Source organism: Thrips palmi, unplaced genomic scaffold, assembly GCF_012932325.1.
Source record: "Thrips palmi isolate BJ-2018 unplaced genomic scaffold, TpBJ-2018v1 HiC_scaffold_5, whole genome shotgun sequence".
In the NCBI taxonomy this organism is placed as follows: Eukaryota; Metazoa; Arthropoda; class Insecta; order Thysanoptera; family Thripidae; genus Thrips; species Thrips palmi.
The window spans coordinates 5,918,712-5,936,778 of NW_023144632.1; the positions used below are offsets into that span (position 1 = coordinate 5,918,712).

The 18,067-nt window shown below is 39.9% G+C and overlaps 5 protein-coding genes across 11 annotated transcripts; 3 read left to right on the forward strand and 2 right to left on the reverse strand.

Moving 5' to 3' along the window:
* Nucleotides 1–186: 186 nt before the first annotated feature.
* LOC117650343 (transmembrane protein 241-like) lies at nt 187–1,937 on the reverse strand. Its single transcript, XM_034393706.1, has 5 exons — nt 1,760–1,937; nt 1,476–1,676; nt 1,025–1,183; nt 760–890; nt 187–675 (listed from the first exon to the last, which is right to left on the reverse strand). Exons 1-5 carry the CDS (start codon nt 1,838–1,840, stop codon nt 333–335), a joined length of 915 nt encoding a protein of 304 aa, XP_034249597.1. The 5' UTR covers nt 1,841–1,937; the 3' UTR covers nt 187–332.
* Nucleotides 1,938–2,076: 139 nt separating this feature from the next.
* On the forward strand, nt 2,077–2,910 carry LOC117650248 (cytochrome c oxidase assembly factor 3, mitochondrial). 2 transcript variants are annotated; one of them, XM_034393510.1, is made up of 2 exons: nt 2,077–2,250; nt 2,601–2,910. In XM_034393510.1, exon 2 carries the CDS (start codon nt 2,621–2,623, stop codon nt 2,888–2,890), a length of 270 nt encoding a protein of 89 aa, XP_034249401.1. In that variant the 5' UTR covers nt 2,077–2,250; nt 2,601–2,620; the 3' UTR covers nt 2,891–2,910. The 2 variants fall into 2 exon arrangements, with proteins under 2 accessions (XP_034249401.1, XP_034249402.1); XM_034393511.1 differs by lacking the exon at nt 2,077–2,250 and adding an exon at nt 2,262–2,416.
* Nucleotides 2,911–2,936: 26 nt separating this feature from the next.
* LOC117650246 (dimethyladenosine transferase 1, mitochondrial) lies at nt 2,937–4,573 on the forward strand. The gene is made up of 6 exons (XM_034393505.1): nt 2,937–3,290; nt 3,374–3,570; nt 3,652–3,809; nt 3,890–4,043; nt 4,131–4,292; nt 4,397–4,573. The coding sequence occupies exons 1-6, from the start codon at nt 2,967–2,969 to the stop codon at nt 4,530–4,532; spliced, it is 1,131 nt and encodes a 376-aa protein (XP_034249396.1). The 5' UTR covers nt 2,937–2,966; the 3' UTR covers nt 4,533–4,573.
* Nucleotides 4,574–4,581: 8 nt separating this feature from the next.
* On the reverse strand, nt 4,582–15,192 carry LOC117650245. 4 transcript variants are annotated; one of them, XM_034393502.1, is made up of 13 exons: nt 15,038–15,192; nt 13,934–14,016; nt 12,032–13,181; nt 11,888–11,955; nt 11,786–11,813; nt 11,461–11,698; nt 11,270–11,363; nt 9,672–9,943; nt 8,291–9,562; nt 7,695–8,201; nt 7,223–7,261; nt 6,717–6,932; nt 6,306–6,638 (listed from the first exon to the last, which is right to left on the reverse strand). In XM_034393502.1, the coding sequence occupies exons 2-13, from the start codon at nt 13,980–13,982 to the stop codon at nt 6,306–6,308; spliced, it is 4,266 nt and encodes a 1,421-aa protein (XP_034249393.1). In that variant the 5' UTR covers nt 13,983–14,016; nt 15,038–15,192. The 4 variants fall into 4 exon arrangements, with proteins under 4 accessions (XP_034249392.1, XP_034249394.1, XP_034249393.1 ...); XM_034393501.1 differs by lacking the exons at nt 13,934–14,016; nt 15,038–15,192 and adding an exon at nt 13,265–13,874 and having other exon boundaries at nt 4,582–6,638; XM_034393504.1 differs by lacking the exons at nt 13,934–14,016; nt 15,038–15,192 and adding an exon at nt 14,154–15,015.
* LOC117650247 (ribosome biogenesis protein TSR3 homolog) lies at nt 14,342–16,805 on the forward strand. Of its 3 annotated transcripts, none has more exons than XM_034393507.1 (6): nt 14,342–14,428; nt 15,529–15,715; nt 15,785–15,996; nt 16,075–16,288; nt 16,384–16,557; nt 16,632–16,805. In XM_034393507.1, exons 2-6 carry the CDS (start codon nt 15,544–15,546, stop codon nt 16,757–16,759), a joined length of 900 nt encoding a protein of 299 aa, XP_034249398.1. In that variant the 5' UTR covers nt 14,342–14,428; nt 15,529–15,543; the 3' UTR covers nt 16,760–16,805. The 3 variants fall into 3 exon arrangements, with proteins under 3 accessions (XP_034249398.1, XP_034249397.1, XP_034249400.1); XM_034393506.1 differs by lacking the exon at nt 14,342–14,428 and adding an exon at nt 15,214–15,364; XM_034393509.1 differs by lacking the exon at nt 14,342–14,428 and adding an exon at nt 15,343–15,428.
* Nucleotides 16,806–18,067: the final 1,262 nt, after the last annotated feature.

Here is an 18,067-nt window from a genome sequence, read left to right on the forward strand (position 1 = left end):
TATTCTCAGCAAATTAAATCATTTGGTGTCAAATAATGGTTCCAATTTGAGGCTTAGTGCATAGGAGTACAAAAATAGATACACTGAAGTAGGACCTACTAACTTTGACACACTATTCATTGAGAACAGGTGCAGAAAATTTCAACTTGTGTGATTTTTGACTAAACAGGCAATAAAACATGAAACTTCCTTAAATTTCATTTATTTACAAAATTAATGCACTCAATTTTCATGCACTATCTTATCTTCACTCCAGAGCCCAATACAGGTAAGTTCTTTCTCAGAAACGGGAGCAGGAAAGCAAGTGGAGCACATTATGAAATCATGCTGAATCACACATGTTCCAATTGCTTGGGCCTGGAACAATCCATCACTTCTGTGGCACTATGAGGTATGAAACAGGATGTAATTAAGATTATGTAAATCAATAACCAAGTGAAATAGCTTAATGAGCACGGCAAAATCATTGGGGAAAACAAGCACAGAAGGACCTTAGAAATTGCATTAACATTAAGGGACTCTGAAGCTGAATGAAGGGACAGGACAGATCCTAGAGTTCCAGAAACTCCACTCAAAACACAACCAAACAAAAAACTCAACTGGCTTCTCTCTTGAAAATGTAGTGCTTCAAATGCTTCCTCCAAATATAAGCTGCTGGGGGCTAGAACTACAACACTGAACAGAAAAATATCTTGGTCACACATTCAAAATAAACTGATTACTTTTGGTGAACACAAATATCTCTGAAAAACTACCAACCTGAATAAATTACAATAAAATAACTTATCAAAGGAACTAAATCTTGTTGATGTATCTTCGTTATTGAAGATGTCCTGAGAAGCACCAAATAATAAATGGGTGTATAGCCATAAAGCCGCCACACTGAAGCTCTGAAAACAATTTTGAAATTACTAATACCTTGTCCTTCTGTCCTGTAGTGCAATAATTTTATTAAACTACTGAGAAAAAGTAGGTAAAGAGTTAAAGTAAAAATTTGTCAGCTTAATGCCAAAGAAAATCATACCGATAAATTGTGGTCCGAGAAGAAAATTGCCAGAACACTCACTACACATAATATACTGTTGCTAAAAAGAAAATAATTTGTAGCATCAGACCGGCAGGTAGTAAGAATATGGTTTAGGGCTGGCAACAAATTGGAAACTGCCACAATGATAGGAATAGGCTGTTGACAATCCAAACAAATAGCATTCTTTAAGGATAAATCAAACATTGAAAATTTCCGTTGTCATGGGATAATGTGGTAGCAAAATCTGAAACCGCTGTAACCATCCATTGACCATGGAAAAACATGCAATCTGTTCAAGGTAAAGCAAAAGACTATTGTTTCTCCTCTAACACACTGTAGGCACTCCTGTTACCTATAGAATTCTCAAGTTATTTTGCACGGCCAATTGGTTTGCTGTTCAGAGATTTGCTACCCCTTTATCTGATCTTTTATAAGTTTCAAATTTTACCAAGTATGAGAGAGCCTTTGATCCTGCTACAATTGCTCCAACAAATGACAAGAAGAGAGGTAGATGAGAACAAAAAGACTTCAAGCACACAACTGCAGACAAATTTTCAAACATAAGGATTCTCATTATAATAACAGCCACAAATGTTTGCCATCCTTGGAACACAGTTGGATAAGTAAATCGTAGAACGGAAAGAATGAACTGAAAAAGAGAATTGTATGACAAAACATTAATTTTTCAAATTATTACAAAATTGATACAGAAATACCATTTTACTACAGTACCTTATTTACATGAATTGACAACGTGTGACAGAAAGTTAAGTAAGCCACGTAATGCAAAGTTGATTTTGGAATAAGTTTCATAGTTAGCCAGCATAACAATGTATGAGTGAACAGTGAAGATCCACAGATATTTTGATTTTGACACTGACAGAAACAGAAACTACCACCACCCGCCACCCTACCCTCCCCCCCCCCAAGGGGGGGGGGGTGCAGGGGAGGGGGAGGGAGGGAGGGGGAGGGAGGGGAGGGAGGGTAGAGAAGGTAGGGGGAGGGAGGGGAGCGGGAGGGGCAAATCTAGAGAGCCTCTAGATCGCTCTCGCTCTCGAACCTCGTCGAGCTCTCGAAAGAAGTTTCTGTCGCTGTCGGCTGCTTGCTTGGGGCTCTTGCGCCATATCATAACCTCGTTGCTCGCCGATGTGTTTTGGTGTTTTCATGTTGTAGCTGCTGTGTTCTGTCTTATTCTGCATCTCTGGGGCGTTAGGTCGTCCTAGGTAATGTGTTCCATTAAGCGTTTCTTGAAAAGCGCATTGCCGTAGCGAGAAAGGCTCATCTACTGTTCAGTTCAGTTGAAGCAGTTGGAGTGGAGTATGGGGAATTAATTAATAGTAAAAATATTCATAGAAACCATACCACAGAAACAAACTGAACATCTCAGAGGTCAGAGTTAGGAAAAGATCCTCGAATAAAAACAAAAAACTTTTATTTCATTTTAATGAACTGGTTGTCAAGTTGGGTCTCCTCCATCATGGTTTCGTAGGGCTCCTAATCATGAGAGCAAGCATTGAGTGGTTTGATCTGTAATTTTCCATCACTGTGTTACAACTTTTTTTTTCTTTTTCAGAATTGGTGAAGTATTGAGCGATGGCAGATGAAAGTAAACCATCTAAAGTTGACCCTCTTGAAGGCCGTTCTGGAGTGCACTCAGCAACTCGCCATTATATAAATTTGATTGAGAAACAAAACCAACACCGAGTGGCAGAGCTGCTTAAGCATCGTAAACGCACTAATCTGACTGGGTTAGGTTTATTTGGTGTTGTAGTTGGCATCTACGCGTATACAATTAGTGCTGTGAAGCAAGAGAAATTTTTGGACGACTTTGAAGAACCAAAATTTATTGAAAAGAGAGTTTAATTAAGACACATATTTCTCAAGTCAAATTTTGTTGTGGTTTTCACAACTTTTATTTGAGTAATTATATAGTCTTTTAATGGTTGGAAGTATGGCACGTTCCGGTCTCTTGTCTATGAAGCAAACCGCACTAACTGGATCAGCTCTCCGGCTCCCACCTCTCCCAAGTCCAAGAGATCTCATCAAGCTCTACAAGCTTCGTGCAAGGAAACAACTCTCTCAGAATTTCCTCTTGGATACTAGAATCACTGATAAATTTGCCAAGTCTGCAGGGAAAATTGAAGGAGCTGATGTTTGTGAGGTTGGTCCTGGCCCTGGTAGCATTACAAGATCTATTCTGAAACGTCATCCTGGGCGACTGATTGTTATTGAAAAAGATCCAAGGTTTCTCCCATTTTTACAGGTACAGTCAGCGTTTATATTTTTGTGAAAGAGAATCTTTAATCACTTGTGTAAGGTAGGATTATGAGATGTTCTTTGTTCCAGATGCTGGAAGAAGCCTCTCAAAGTAGAATGAATGTGGTTGTAGGAGATGTGTTGTCCTTAGACATGAGTAAAATGTTCAGAGAATCCTTACGCTTATCATGGGAAGACACTTGTCCAGATATTCATCTTATAGGAAATCTTCCCTTCAGTGTGTCAACACCTTTGATTATTCGATGGCTAAGAGATATTTCTTTAAAGTAAGTTATTTGTGAGAGCTGATACATTAACGAGAGGTTTTACAAATGTCTTTGATTAATTTTCATTTATTCTATTTCTAGGCAAAATGCTTGGTCATATGGACGAGTAAGAATGACACTCACATTTCAAAAGGAAGTTGCTGAAAGAACAGTAGCTGAAGCTAATGGTAGACAGCGTTGTAGATTATCAGTCATGTGTCAGAACTGGTGCGATGTCAAACATTTATACAATATACCTGGTAAAGCTAAGAACCTCAGTTGACAACTTTTTAACCAAGTTCAAATTATGTAACTCTGACCTATTATCTATTAAATGTAGGGTCTGCGTTTGTTCCACCTCCTGAGGTTGATGTTGGTGTTGTCACATTTCGGCCAAAAATTGAACCGACAATTAAAGGAGACTTTCATCTTATAGAAAAAGTAGTCAGACAAATGACATGTTTTCGTCAAAAATACTGCATAACCTGTGCTGGGTAAGTACGAACTAATTTTCAGCTTGCTGTAATTTTTCAGTATTTTTACATAAATTTTACACAACTAGCCTATCATGTCTCATTTAGGACTCTTTTTCCTGAACACCTTCGTAAGCAACTGAGCCACAAAATGTTGGATATAGCAGAGGTCAATCCAGAAACAAGAGCCTTCCAGTTGACTATGGATGAGTTTCAACGTTTGGTGATGGCTTATGAGCATTTATGTAGTGATCAACCTAAGCTATTCAAGTGAGTTTTCAAGGACCTTTTAGTACTCATGTGTCATGGAATGTGCCTTAAGTACTGAGGATATATTTAAAATCCATACTCATTTGTGTAACTGTCTTTGTCAGATACAAATTTTCTTCAAATGTGGATGAAGATGTCTGGATGGAGGATGAAGATGCTACCACATTCACAAGCACCAGTAATAAGGAAGGTCTGGCAGCTGATGGTTTCAGTGACAAGGATGTTGAGCCAAAAGTGTAAGATCTTGCACCTGTTAAATAAAATTCATTACTAAATATGAAGATTGAGCAAATTTATACTTCATTCCTTTAATTCAAAATATTAAGGCAATTGTGGCAATTCAAACTAATTAGGATAACACTTAATAACCCTAAAAAATCAACAAAATAAGATAACAATGACAACTTAACATTAAAACCTGAATGAGTACTACTTAACTACCATCGTTCCAAATCAACAACCCAGGGTTACAGAGTGAGCAGTCAAACTTATTGCACACATGAAACAATACAAAAATACATTAAAAGCAGCTATTTAAAGTTGAGAAATGAAAGGGCTAGCCAATGGGCTTTCAGAACAATGGTACCTATGCGCATTGCCTAGGTAACACATTAACTAATTTAGAAATAGAGCAAAACAAACTTAAAAAAACAAAAAACGGCAAGATTGTTAAGAAAAACAAAAAGAGCAGCAAAGGATTTCAGAGAAGCTTGATTGTCACATATTCAATCATGTCTGAAGACGAGTATTCAACTTGACAAGAACAAATATCACAGTTTCACAAGTAACTTATTTGGCAAGCAAAACCACAAATCACATTCTCACTGTTGACATTGTTGGGCTAGTACTTGTGTGAAAGACACAATAATCTCAAAATAAAGTAACTTAATGGATGCCTTTGAAATAAAACTCTGTAAAATTGGACCACACAAGGATGTCTTAGCTTTGTTGCCTCATAAATATTTATTTGTTCAATCGTCTTAGTGAGACAAGGCAACTCAGAACTAAGACCATAGCAAACTAAGTCAACATGAACAGTTTTAAGAGACAAATTACCTCCATAATGAGAATAAATCTGCTTAGTAGTTCCATAGTAGATTTATAATTTACAAAAATATGATAATTTAAAGGAAACATGGCACGAAGGTTCCCTAAAGTGTTATTATCCAAAAATCACTGATACATTTGCAATTCTGTATAATAAAATGTTGTTACCTATATTCAACTTTTCAATGAACCAGAAAGGTGTCATATTTCTAATAATTGATACCCATGCCAAGTTTAAAACCAAAATCCAAGGTAACACCACTCTTCAATGTATGGTTCTAATTAAAGAGGGAAACCACAACAGCCTAAGATGGTGCCTTGATGAAAACATGGAACAATGAATGCTGCCTTGACTTGAGCATTAAAAAGACATTATTAAAAAGGGGAGAGTTAAATTAATTGATCCATCAGCCATGATAAACCACAGTTAGAACTATTGGAAAGCCCTAGTCTATATAAGCCTCATATAATGTAAAGAAAGTCCTGAAAGAGCACAACCAAAACCTACCTATACCTAATAGACTTTTCAAATTACATGCATAAGTATAAAATAAACCAAAGAGTGTAACAACTCAAGGAATGCACTATGAGTACCGAAAGTAGCTCAATAATCCCAATAAGAAGTAACAACAAGAAAGAAAAGTACAAATCACAATGACCACTAAACAGTTCAAGATAGAATGTTTGTGATTGGTAGATGAAATTACAGAAAAGCTGTACAAGCTGTACAATTCAGTCATTTGAAATAAAAAACACCCCTGAAGAAAAGTTGTTAAGAAGTGAACAAATAAAAAAACTTTCAAAACAACCACAAACAGACAAAAAAAGACGCTTTTATAGATTTTTATAATACCTACAACAGCCCCAGCTAACAATTGTTATCACAATTTAATCTTATGAGAAGATACCAGTTCTAATACAGAGACAGCAATGACTGAACCAGGAGAGAAGTCTGACATAGAATAATCACACTTTACTATTCTGAAGGAGTGTTTCAAGAAGAAGCCGTATGCGTGCAAGTTCATCCACATTCATTTGGACCAATTCTTGCAGTCTACGATTTTCTTTCTCAACTATCCGACAAAGTGTCACACAGTTTTCAGACGAATGCAGAGGTGAGGAGGAAACTTCTTTCAGAGTTTTTTTAGGGATGTTTGGAGTATTGAGGGTATTGTGAGTTGAGTGAAGATCCTCAGACATACTTTGAGCAGATAAGTTTTTGATTGTAGACAGTAAGTCCGAACTGAACCCCTCCAAAAGAAGGCATAAGCTATTTTGTTGATAAACCACAGATGCAACCTAAAATTTAACATAAAGCAATATTTGGAAAAAAAGCGACAACTTAAACTGAAGCAAAACTAAATTTTAGCCTCTTACCTGTTCCAAAGTATCCTTCATCTTGCAACCAAATGAGAGGCAGGAATGATTTTGCATTTGTTGCACTACATTATTTATTTCATTTTGAGCCTCTTTCAAGGTCTTCAAACTTGAGCTGATATTGGAAAATGATTGATCATTTTCTTGAGAAAGTAATAAATCACTATGGCACTTAGATAAGGAATTCTTCAAAGAGCAATGGCACTTGCAGCATTCCTGTAAGCAAGCAGGATTAATAGGTACCTTTAAAAAAAGGTAAGATAGGACAAGTAATATAATATACACAGTTCATTTTTTCTTAAAGGCAAGGAAAATTCACTGATTTTTTAAAAATTCCTTATTAACATGCAAGAGAAGTGTCCTAAATAACCATGCAGAATGAACTATTCTAGAAACTAAAGTTATGAAGGGAGGATGGGATAAATAGAAGCCAAACTATAGTGGGTTGATGGTGGGTATAAAGGAAAAGGACACTGAGAAACCAGAGATGCCAGGACACAACTCACCCTGGGTGCGCGGAGAGCTTCCACTTCACCCTCGTAGTCCTGAAGACACAAGACACATGCAATGTTTTGAAAGGGTTTATGGTAAATTTAATGAAAGAGTCTACAAAGGTGTTAAAAAAAGACACCCCCCCCAAAAAAAAAAACCCTTAATATTTTGGTTTAGCACAACTACTGCAGTGAGAATATGTTATGCATGAGGATATCTATAGCTATTTATGGTGACGAACATTCAGAAAAGATCAAAGGAAACACAAAGACACATGCTACTGCTATTGCATGTTTGCCAACTACATTTCTACACAGGTGTGTTTAAAAGGAAGCCAAGACATGCACAAAACCTTCGACACCATTTCTATGCAGGCATAGAATTGTTTTCCCACTTTGTGAAAATGGTCTTTGGAAGAGGGAGAAATGCTCAAACAACAGCTACAAAAAAGGATGCAAACATTTCCTATAACTCAAGAACACTCACCAATATTGCAGCAGGAAGGGGAGAAACTTCTGGCTGTTCCTCTGCTGTTACATCTATGCTAGTACGGGGTACATGTATCACGCTTTCATCACTGCAGGAACTAAACATGTTTCCAATTGAGTCTGTCATTGATCCTGGAGAAAAACACTCACTGAGCCTTCTTAGACCAAGACGGGAAAGTTGACATGGCAGAGACTGTACCCGTCTAAGAGAGCTGGTAACAGGCTCATCACTTTGGCAAATGCTAGTAGCATGCCATTGTGTGAGGCCCGATTCATCTTGAATCCGTATCACTGGGAGACTAAGCCTTTTAAGGGGGTCAACTTGAATTTGGGCAAGTTCCTCAGGAAAGAATTTAGTACACAGCATTGGTTCACTTTGAGAGAGCTGTTTCCCAAGAGCTGCCTTGAGAGAGGGCTTGTTTTGATTTGGTTCTTCTTGAAAACCACTACTGTCGGAGTGAGCACTTCCTGTCCTTGCACCCCGTATTTCCTCCTCCACTGATAACTGTTAGGATAAGAAACCAATCAATGTGCGGCAAGAGGCATATTTGCACATAAAAAAAAAAAATGAGTATCGGGTATGAAGATGCTTACCTCTTCCATTTCAAAAGAATCGCCTTGGTCCGTTGCAATATTTGGACGATTCACATTGAGATTAGAAGAGCTTGAAGTGCCTCGCAATAAGTCTTCCTCATCAACTTTTTTCTGTCGCTTTAAGCTACCCCTTCTTCGATTGACTGTAGCATCCACTTCAGGTTCATGCGTTATAGCAACAGTCTGCTCATCAAATACAGGGTTCTCTTCTTCATTCAAAATTTTATCAACCAAAAGTTTAGGTGAGAAATCCTTTTCCGATTCCCAACTACTCACACTGCTTGTTGACCAGTTCTTTAAATCTGGGGAGTGTGCTACACTTCTGGCAATGTAGGAATCAACACTCGAGTTCAGAGACAGTTTGCGGCGCAATTCTTTATCAAGGAACATTGATGATGATTTAGGCATGGAACACATTCTCTGTAATTGTTGAGCATCAGCTGGTAAAGAACTTTGAGACTCTGGAGAGTCAAGGGATGAAGTACAATCATCAGGCAGTACAAAATCAGATATTTTATAAAAGGAGGATTGCCTTGCATTTGGAGATGGAGTCTGCTCAGGTTCAATTTTAGAATATGCCTTGAGGGATGCAAGTAGTTCAGGATTATTTTGTAAAGCAGATTGATTTCTTTGCTTCAAGTATTCCTGAAGCTTTCCATTCTTATGATTATATGGTTCAGAACCTGATGAACTTTCTTCTGCATGGGTCCACAGAGCAGGGATAGGAGTTGGTGCGTCAACTAGAGGTGTGGAAGGGGCTGAATTAACCTGATGCAAATCTTTCCAGCTGATACACCTAATGGGGGTTGATGTTTTAAGCCCCACGCTTACATTTTCATTCAAACTTAAAACAAGGTCAGGAATGACTGGTAAAGGAGTTTTCTTCTTATCAAATGCATTCTGAACACCATTATTGGCAACATTTGCCATGACAGGAGACAATGATAAATTTTCATTAGTATCAGAAATGGAAGTATTTTGTGACAGCTGAGGTTCACAATTATTCTTATCACCTACAGCTTCATTAGTGATTCTGTCGGCACCACCAGCTTCGTCCGTATCACTATCACTGTCATAACTGGTCAGACTTAAGCTTGTTGCAGATGAAAGCACAGAATCTTTATGAACGAGGGGACGAGGTAATGGTGGTTTTGAAGGTACTATGGGTTCTGCATGAGCCACTTCGAGGGGATTTGCTTCTGCCTCGATTAACTGGCCATCGCCATCAAAAGTAAATGATCTATGTCCAATAATCATTCGTTTCCGAGATATCTTGAGAGGAGAAAAGAAGAACAGGTTGATTATTGTATCGAAGTCAGAAAGTACTGTGAAGAAAAGGCCTCTGAAATGTTGGTGCTAGCCTGAAGTAGAAAAATATTACCTCTGGAGATTTACTGCCTTGATTGTCCAGGAATTTTCTGTTGTCAGGGTTTAGTACAGAGTGGGCTGGTGCACTAGAAGTTAAGCTGTCTCGTGATTTCATTTTGGCCAAAATGGTAACTCGGTGAGCTGCTCGAGAAAACCTGCGTCTTGAAATATCGGCATGATGACCTGGAGATGAGCCCGCAGAGCTTTTGGTACTGCTCTCTCTCTCATGTTCTCGAAGCTTTTCCATTATTTTAGCAACGATCACGGATGGAACCTGTGCACCACCTGAAAAACAACAAAGCATTAAGGGAAGGGCCAGGAAGACACAAGGTGGGTATTTAAAAAGGCATGAAAAAAACTATGAGACAGTACAGGGAAATGCAAACCAAACAAAAACAATAATAACAATTAAAATAAGGCTAACATTTTAAACAGGATCCACAGCATTTAGGAAAGAGGGAAAGGAAACCAAAATTAATATTAATGAGATAACACTACATAGCTGACACGCTACACATACATACACATGCTAACATTGACCAGAAAATGGAAGCCATACCATGCAAGGGTTCAGTGACATAACAGAAAATAAAAAGAAGAAAAACCATTTAAAAAAACTCATAACTATGTTTCACTGAAATTAAGCAGCACAAAAACTGATTTGCATGAATTTACACTCAAAAATCTCCACAACTGCATAAGATATAAACGCTTATTTTAGCTAAGAAGAAACGTAAAATTAGCTACCACACAAACTACAAAAAAATCTTGACTGTTTTATACTTTTGCCACTCACGGATAAGATTTCCTCAAGATGTGGTTTACGAATGGATGATGCACCACAGTATCACACAGAAGAGTTGGAGAAAGTATGAGGTCATTTTTAAAACTGAGAGTTCAAACACACTGGTAAAAACTATAACTAAGTATTGAAATTGCATAACTTTTTTTTCTTCACTCAGAAAGAAATCTAACTTTAATGCAAATAAGAGGAATGTGATGACATTGCGGAAGTCGTGAAACAGAAAGATAACATCTTGAAGAGATTTTAGCTTTTAACTTCCACAATTCAGAGTTGGTGCAATAATTTCAACTGCTATTAAGTATTTATGAGTTAAATAAGACATTATTATTAATTAAGATGAATTATGGAAAGGTTTTCCTGAATTCATTACTATGGCTGTCCTGGTGTAGATGCTCTACGCCTACTAATAGTTTCAGTAGGAGGAACAGTAAGGAGGTGAGATGGTCTCCGTCCTGTGGAGGACGAGGAGCAGTTTTGGGGCTTGAATCGCTGGGGAATATTAGAGAATGATTCTGAGAAAAAAGAAGGTGTTGTGGTGAAATTTCGATGAATGGGAGAAGATGCAGATGAAGATAAACGAAAGCGTTCAGGAATAAATGATAAAGCATTCGCGGCAAGTACATCAGAATCCCCTGCACCACCACCACCACCACCACCACCACCTGTAGACAAACATTTTGGCACTGTGCATTTTTTCAAATAAGAGGGCAAGGAGACAAAAGATCCACTGAACTTCCAGTTTGATAAACTAGATTCCTTCCACATTACCCACTAAAATTAAAAATAGCAATTCATCAAACACTCACCAGTTAAGCCTCTATAACCACTGTACCCCGATTCAAAAGTTTCAATTAAATCCTGTTGGTAACGCAAGAAATCATCTATTGCCACACCTTTCACCTGTAGACAATTTCATATAGCATTGTTACTGACCTATAACTCAAATTGCAATTTTTTTCAGGATGTCTTTTTTATATCATTTTAACAATGGACTAACTTGAGATGGTTGAAGAAAGCGTGCAGGAATTCTTGAAACTTCAGCTTCTTTAGCATGTAATGAACCTCCGAAGCCTAATCCTAATAAGACTTCCTCAGGATCTGGGCGGCGGGCTTCTAGGTAGGAATCCACACTGGATGCATGGCTTCCCGTATCAGATTGAAGGGATGGAGATGCATCACGTGAAAAAGCCTCACGCCGCTGATCAGCAACTGTTGCACCCGAACCAGGTGCTGGCCTGAAAAGATCAAAAAAACATAAATCAGATAAAGACACAAAAATAAAATGATGTGATAAAAATATGGTTGTTCTTTCTTCTTTTTACCTTAGTGTAACTGATGGGCACACATTTCCTGTTGAAACAAAATTCAAGTAAAAGGGAACATTCGGAAAGAAACAATTTCATATACTGCTGCAAAATCCTCACCAATTTGTGTTTCTGGTGCTGTTAATGACAAATCGCCATCAGTATTGGCATCTTCAGGGTCATCGTCTCTACAAGACAAAAAATATTCACACAAATGAAAAAATGTTGGTGTCAAACAATGGAATGCTTTTGGGAAATACTTACAAATGTGAAGAAATTGGAATAGAGTCGACCCATTCCTGTACAGTAACAGGAGACTTCCTTGCATGAGGTCCTGCACTACTTGCAGAGTTTATGTTGAGGTACAATGGTTCCAGTAACTTTTTATGTTTTTGAATCGATGCCTTTCTGGCATCTTTGGTATTCATTGCCATTGATGTGCTAATGGATTCATTTTTGCTAGAAATAACACTGTTACTTGATGCCAGAGCTAAAGACGGACCAGGGGAATCGTCATCAAGATATTGATTGGCAGAATTATCTTTTAAGTTGTTGCTCATTAAGTCAAGATTTTTTACATCAGTTTCACAAATGGTCACCATGTCACTTGGTGCACATAATGACCCTGAGACTCTCTCTGGCTTTTTCACATCATTGCTGAATGAATCTAAAGCATCACTCTCCTTTTCACCATGAGCAATTGCAATTGGTGATTTACCTTTAACTACATCACAGACAATGGATTGATTAGTGCTTACGCAATCCTTATTTACTGATATGTTTTCATCATCACTAGCCTTTATTTCACCCACTATGCTTTTCAAGTTGAGAGAATGGGACTTCACAGTACCGCTAACTTCTACTGGGTTTTCTTCCATTTTTGATGGACACAAAGAAATACAATCTTGACTTTCTTCCTTTGATGATTGGTTGAGAGAATCAAACTGGACTGAAGCAGCAGGTACAGATGAAATGTGGTCCGCAAATTGGTTCTCCTCACTGAACTCCGGGGAGGTCACTTTCTCTCCACTTTTAATGTCTTTAGCTTTCATCCGCACCATCTTGCCTTCCCTGGTATTTTCTTTTCTAATATTTTTAGAGCATGGTGCTACACTATGACTTTTACCCTCTGAATCATTGTCCAAGCCTTGCTCACATGATGCATTATTTGCACTGTCTGTAGAGAAGAGACGCCGAAACTTCTGAATGGCAATCGGAGCAAAAGTTGGCCAATGCCTCTGTGTAGAAGAGTCAGTAAGCTCATGCCCTTGAGGTAATTCACCATGCCGCTCTGACTCCTTGTGCCCACTAAATGTTGGTCCTGCATCCCGTTCCCACTTCCATTGCAAGCCTCTTCGAAACGCGTCTCTAACGCGATTCTGTAGGGTTTGAGTTGGACCCTCGCTTTTAGAGCCTGAATAGACAAATAGAAAGAATTATAATTAATTACTGATGTTGGGAAAAGGCAAAAGAACGAGTAGGTCATTGAGTACACACTCCTATTTTTTGAATCACAACACTGCGATCCACAAGAAGACAAAAAATCAAGAACATGTAAAGCAGTCTTCAAAACCATTAGAATGGATAAGGTGGAACTCAATTCCAGAGCTCCCAGTGGAAAGGACTTTTGATGGCATCCACCAGAAAACTGAAAAATTCTCAGGACCCCCAGTAATGTAGGGAGTACTTGTTTATGATAACTAGGGGACTGGCATGCTAATAGCAGTCAGGTGCTCTATTTTATGGCTAATAAAGCTTTCTCATTAGAATTGCATGGCTCAGAAAGCTGGTGAATACAATGCAGTTGGTTTCACAAATTGGTACTTTGAGGCAAAGAAAACAGCCAGTGTAGAATAAAGACATTATTTACATAGAATAAGAAAGCATATAAGGAATAATTTCTGATATTTAATTGAATCCAAACAATTTTTTAAAACCAATGGTAAGCCATATGACAAGCATTTTGAAACATGCTCTATTTCATGCGCTTTTTCAAACGTTAAAGAAGCTTCTTTGGTATTTACAGGAAAAATGGCAAAATAAAAACAACACAAAAAGATTTAAAAAAAAATACAAACGGAACTAGACACTTATTTCTAATCTACAACTAACTGATGTGACAGAGGGTGATCCTAAAAAGCAATTTTGATGCCTCATGGATCATACCTGCTGCTGCCTCCATTATGCAGATGTTAAACTGGCATATATATACCATTTTGCTGCTCCATAACTATTTCAGATTCAGAAGTCTGGTAACAGCAGAATTAATGCGATATAGAGTCACAGAAACTAAAATCATTTAAATGGGGTAACTCTTGTAGTTGAAGTTTGGACATTTTCAAATCAAACGGGAAAAATCTGAGACCCACGAGTTGTTATAACTTGCCTTGTTTCTTGGATTGTTTCTTACGAAAATTCATTGTGAATTGAAGATAGATTTATGTATGATGCAAACACTTTCAAATGCTGAACACATCTCAACATTTAAGTTCACCTCATGAATTCTAAACTAACTTATCATTTCTCTTATCAGGTCCCAACCTTAACTACTGTTTGCAGTACCTTTCATATCACAAAACCAACATGTTTCATCTGATAAAAGCAACTTGAAAGTCACATTCTGCAGTTGCAATCGTAAGAAGATAGGGGCAAGAATGGAAAGTAAGTCATGTCATACCAAACTGAAGACGAACGTAGTGGTCGTACGCAGTAATGGTTAAATGAAAGTTAATTAAGACAGCATGCATTTTGTTTCATGCCTTGTGCCTGAATTTTGAGTAGAAAGATTAAGTTTGCGATCAATATTCACCAAGACAGGGCAAATTGTAAAACCCGTAGACAACATGACAGGCAATTAATGGTGAGAAGCAATGTTAAGGCCTCTTGTCCATACGATTAGATTTCTTTGGCTAGTGTTCTTAAAGCAACAATACAGTCATCTGTGCCTACAAATTAGCGGCGAATACTCGGAACAAGATAAATCCCACCAGATATTGCCACTGCCGCGACGTAAACAAGTTAGGGACAACGAACGATCAGATATCCTTGAAACCACACGGGCTGCTTACACTATAGCAAATAGGGAAAATCAGTGCAACAGTCCAGACGCAACTTAGGATAATCAAAAGACAGATACCTCCACAGATACTTATCTGCGGTTTGAGAAAAAATAAGGCGTAACATCTGGTTTGAACTGGACTGTTAAAATATACAATATTTCGTATTGGCGTTAGAGAACCACAACGGGTTGACATTCTCGTGGATTCATACCTCACAGCACGGATTCGATCATTTACTGTTTTGAATAACTTCAAAAAATAACGTCCACCGCACTTTCGAGAGGCAGTTACTTCTTTAATATTCAGAAATTGGGATGTTGAGCCACTTGATGATTCGAGCTGCCATCTTGCAAATGGCAACGGCCCAGCTGGATAGATCCGTGACGTCACGAAAATACAGCCTTTTAAAGACCGCCTAAGGGGTTGTTTACGTTGGATAGCAGACGACAGACTCGTGGGCCCCACTGCCACTTGCCGCTTTCTCTTTCGTTTGGCTATTTTGCCTGGTATCTTCTGGAAATTGTTATTGCAATACGAAGTAAGATTGTTTACGCAATCCGGTTCATAGTTTTGAAAAACAATTCTCAAGACATCCTTTACCTGTACACTTTTGGCACTCACTATAACCTGACCTTCACATGCACAACAACATTTAAATATGATCAGTGACTCTTGGATGATTACTGTCTGTTTTGTTTCCAGGCATTGTCCAGCAGGATGAAACGAACTGACAGAGGCAAGGGCCGCACTCGAGGCACCAATAAGAAGAGGGGCCACTCTTCTCGACATGACAGTAAACTGAAGTCTTGTGACTTGTCGCAAGATGATTCGAGTGATGTTGTGCAAATGTCTCAGCTTCAGATTGAATCAAGTGAAGAAACTGACCAGAGTAATGCTTGTTTAAACCTGCTCCTCATTCGGTTCACCATATCCTATTTTACTAAGACAATTCTTTCAGGTTCCTCAGATGAACAAGAATCACATGAAAACATTTTCATAACTGGAGCCGAGGTCATTGACAAAGCCAACTTTCCTGTGGCCATGTGGGATATGGACCACTGTGATCCACGCAAATGTTCGGGCCGAAAACTTGCTCGTTTTGGATTGGTTCGTACATTAAAATTAACACAGAGATTTGGGGGAATAACCTTGACACCAGTTGGATCAAAAGTAAGCGCTGCTCATGATTTAGTTAAAGGGGTTTTGAGATACCATTTAAAAAAAATTAATGAGCTATAATATTTTTAGTGTGTCTCCATGGAAGATCACGATATAGTTGCACAGCATGGCGCTGCTGTAGTTGACTGTTCATGGGCAAGGCTGGAGGACACTCCATTTTCTAAAATGCGCACTTCATATCCACGTCTACTGCCATTTCTTGTGGCGGCCAATCCCATCAACTATGGAAAACCATGCAAACTGTCATGTGTGGAAGCATTGGCAGCCACTTTTTATCTAACAGGTAACATTCTTTTCATATAGTTTCTTATGTTATTAGAGTCCTCTATGTTATGTGTCTCTGCAATGTTTTCTCATATTTTTTTATTTCTTTGAAAGGATATAAAAGTGAAGCAATGTTATATTTAAGTAAATTCAAATGGGGAAAGTCTTTCATCTCCTTAAACCAGGAACTTCTTGATATTTATGCAGCATGTAAAAGTAGTTCTGAAGTTGTAGCTGCTCAAAATTCTTATTTAGAGAAAGTTCAACAGGAGAGAAATGACCGAAGAGGTGGGCTTTGCATTTGAAATGTAACATAACTGTTCCTTTACATCTACTTAATTCATAAATATCTGTCTTTCCAGACTTTCCGTCCAGCAGTTCAGAAGAGACATCATCAGAGGAAGAGGAATTGGAGCATGAGAATGTGGAGGAAAATCAGGGTCAGAAAAATAAATTAAACCAAAACACAGATGAGAAAGCAAAAGAATAGACCTGATAACAACTTACATAGGTTTAATAAATAAGATACTCTACTATAATTTTGTTCTTATTTTATGTTAACATAACACAGTGAAGGCAATAAATAATTACTATGACAGTAGCAATACAGCATGTCACAAATCATGCAAAAAGTTGTAAAAAAGAAAATGGAAAAATCCATGCATTTGCAGAAAGCTTTATTACATTTTAGGTCAACGTTCGCTACGAGTGACGGGGCACCCCTGAGCGACTGATGATGCACGTGCATGCGACATGCAGCGACACGCCGACGGCAGCCCGTTGGTCGACCTTCCTAAACGTGAAGCGAGTGGAGGCCGGAGGGGGGAAGTGGTAAGGGGTTGCATGGGACTCGGCTCGGCAGGGTCGTTGACCTTGCGGCGCCTTTCGGTGCATCAGCTGAAGCACGGTACGGCAAGTGTGGGTGGGGAGCGGCGATGTGCGTGCCGCACGCAGCCAGCCGGACAGTCGCTCCCTTGTTTTCTGCGACACGTGCTTGTGGAAGGGCTGGGTCGCCGTTACAGGGACCGCATTCAAACCGGCGAAATGCAGAAATTCTAACGAAGCGACTCATCGGCGAGGGATGGGTTCGAATCCCCAGATTGCCCAAGCGGTCGCTCTTTAATCGGCCCGTGATCCCACCCGGCCGCCCACACCCAGCCACCCACACCCAGTCGCCCTTCTCCGCCCGGCGCCCAGCCCTTCGGAGAGGGTTGGGGTGGCTGGGTGAACGGCGCGCCGAGTGGAGACACCCCCTCGCCTCGTACAGTGGACGGGGACGGTCCAGGACGCCGCTCCACCCCACCGCGGTCAGGCCGTCCTGGGCCTGGCGAAGGACAACGCGCACAGTGGGGCACAGCCCGGGACAGCCAGACAGCCCCCGCGGTTCGAGCCGCACGTCGTGCCACGGCGTCGCGGCGACGCTGGGTACTGGTAGGGGTACTGGTAGGGGTGCTGGAAGGGGTGCGGCGTCCTGGACGCCCTCACGACGCTGCTCCTGGAGCAGGGCAGCTCGTGTCGGTGTGGGGCGTGCGGGGCATGCGGGGCAGGAAGGGAGGAGTGGAAGTGGAGCCGGCGAGGACGGCGTGCGGGGGAGGCAAGCCGGCCGCACCGCGCACCGCCCCAACCCCTCCGTACGCTCCACTGTGGCTCCACCCGGCTCCACCCCTCCCCGAGCCACGCCGTAGGGCAGGCAGGGCGGCAGGCAGGGCGGCAGGCAGGGCGGCAGGGCAGGCGTTCGATGTGGCGCTGGGCCGCGCTGGGCTGGGCCTGTACTTCGCCCTGCTGCGTTTCACCGTTT

Bases quoted from the DNA above. Each gene is read 5' to 3' on its own strand.
- LOC117650248 (XM_034393510.1), top strand. From the start codon at position 2,621: ATGGCAGATGAAAGTAAACCATCTAAAGTTGACCCTCTTGAAGGCCGT.
- LOC117650247 (XM_034393507.1), top strand. From the start codon at position 15,544: ATGAAACGAACTGACAGAGGCAAGGGCCGCACTCGAGGCACCAATAAG. The intron at 15,716-15,784 runs GTAATGCTTGTT...CAATTCTTTCAG, and splicing joins AAGTGAAGAAACTGACCAGA to GTTCCTCAGATGAACAAGAA. The intron at 15,997-16,074 runs GTAAGCGCTGCT...TAATATTTTTAG, and splicing joins TGACACCAGTTGGATCAAAA to TGTGTCTCCATGGAAGATCA.
- LOC117650245 (XM_034393501.1), bottom strand. From the start codon at position 13,343: ATGGTTTTGAAGACTGCTTTACATGTTCTTGATTTTTTGTCTTCTTGT. The intron at 9,944-11,269 runs GTGAGTGTTTGA...GTTGTTTTTCAG, and splicing joins TGGTTATAGAGGCTTAACTG to GTGGTGCACAGGTTCCATCC. The intron at 6,639-6,716 runs GTAAGAGGCTAA...GTTAAATTTTAG, and splicing joins TGAAGGATACTTTGGAACAG to GTTGCATCTGTGGTTTATCA.
- LOC117650343 (XM_034393706.1), bottom strand. From the start codon at position 1,840: ATGAAACTTATTCCAAAATCAACTTTGCATTACGTGGCTTACTTAACT. The intron at 1,677-1,759 runs GTACTGTAGTAA...TCTCTTTTTCAG, and splicing joins TGTCAATTCATGTAAATAAG to TTCATTCTTTCCGTTCTACG. The intron at 1,184-1,475 runs GTAAAATTTGAA...GATTGTCAACAG, and splicing joins CAAAGGCTCTCTCATACTTG to CCTATTCCTATCATTGTGGC.
- LOC117650246 (XM_034393505.1), top strand. From the start codon at position 2,967: ATGGTTGGAAGTATGGCACGTTCCGGTCTCTTGTCTATGAAGCAAACC. The intron at 3,810-3,889 runs GTAAAGCTAAGA...TATTAAATGTAG, and splicing joins ACATTTATACAATATACCTG to GGTCTGCGTTTGTTCCACCT. The intron at 4,293-4,396 runs GTGAGTTTTCAA...TGTCTTTGTCAG, and splicing joins GATCAACCTAAGCTATTCAA to ATACAAATTTTCTTCAAATG.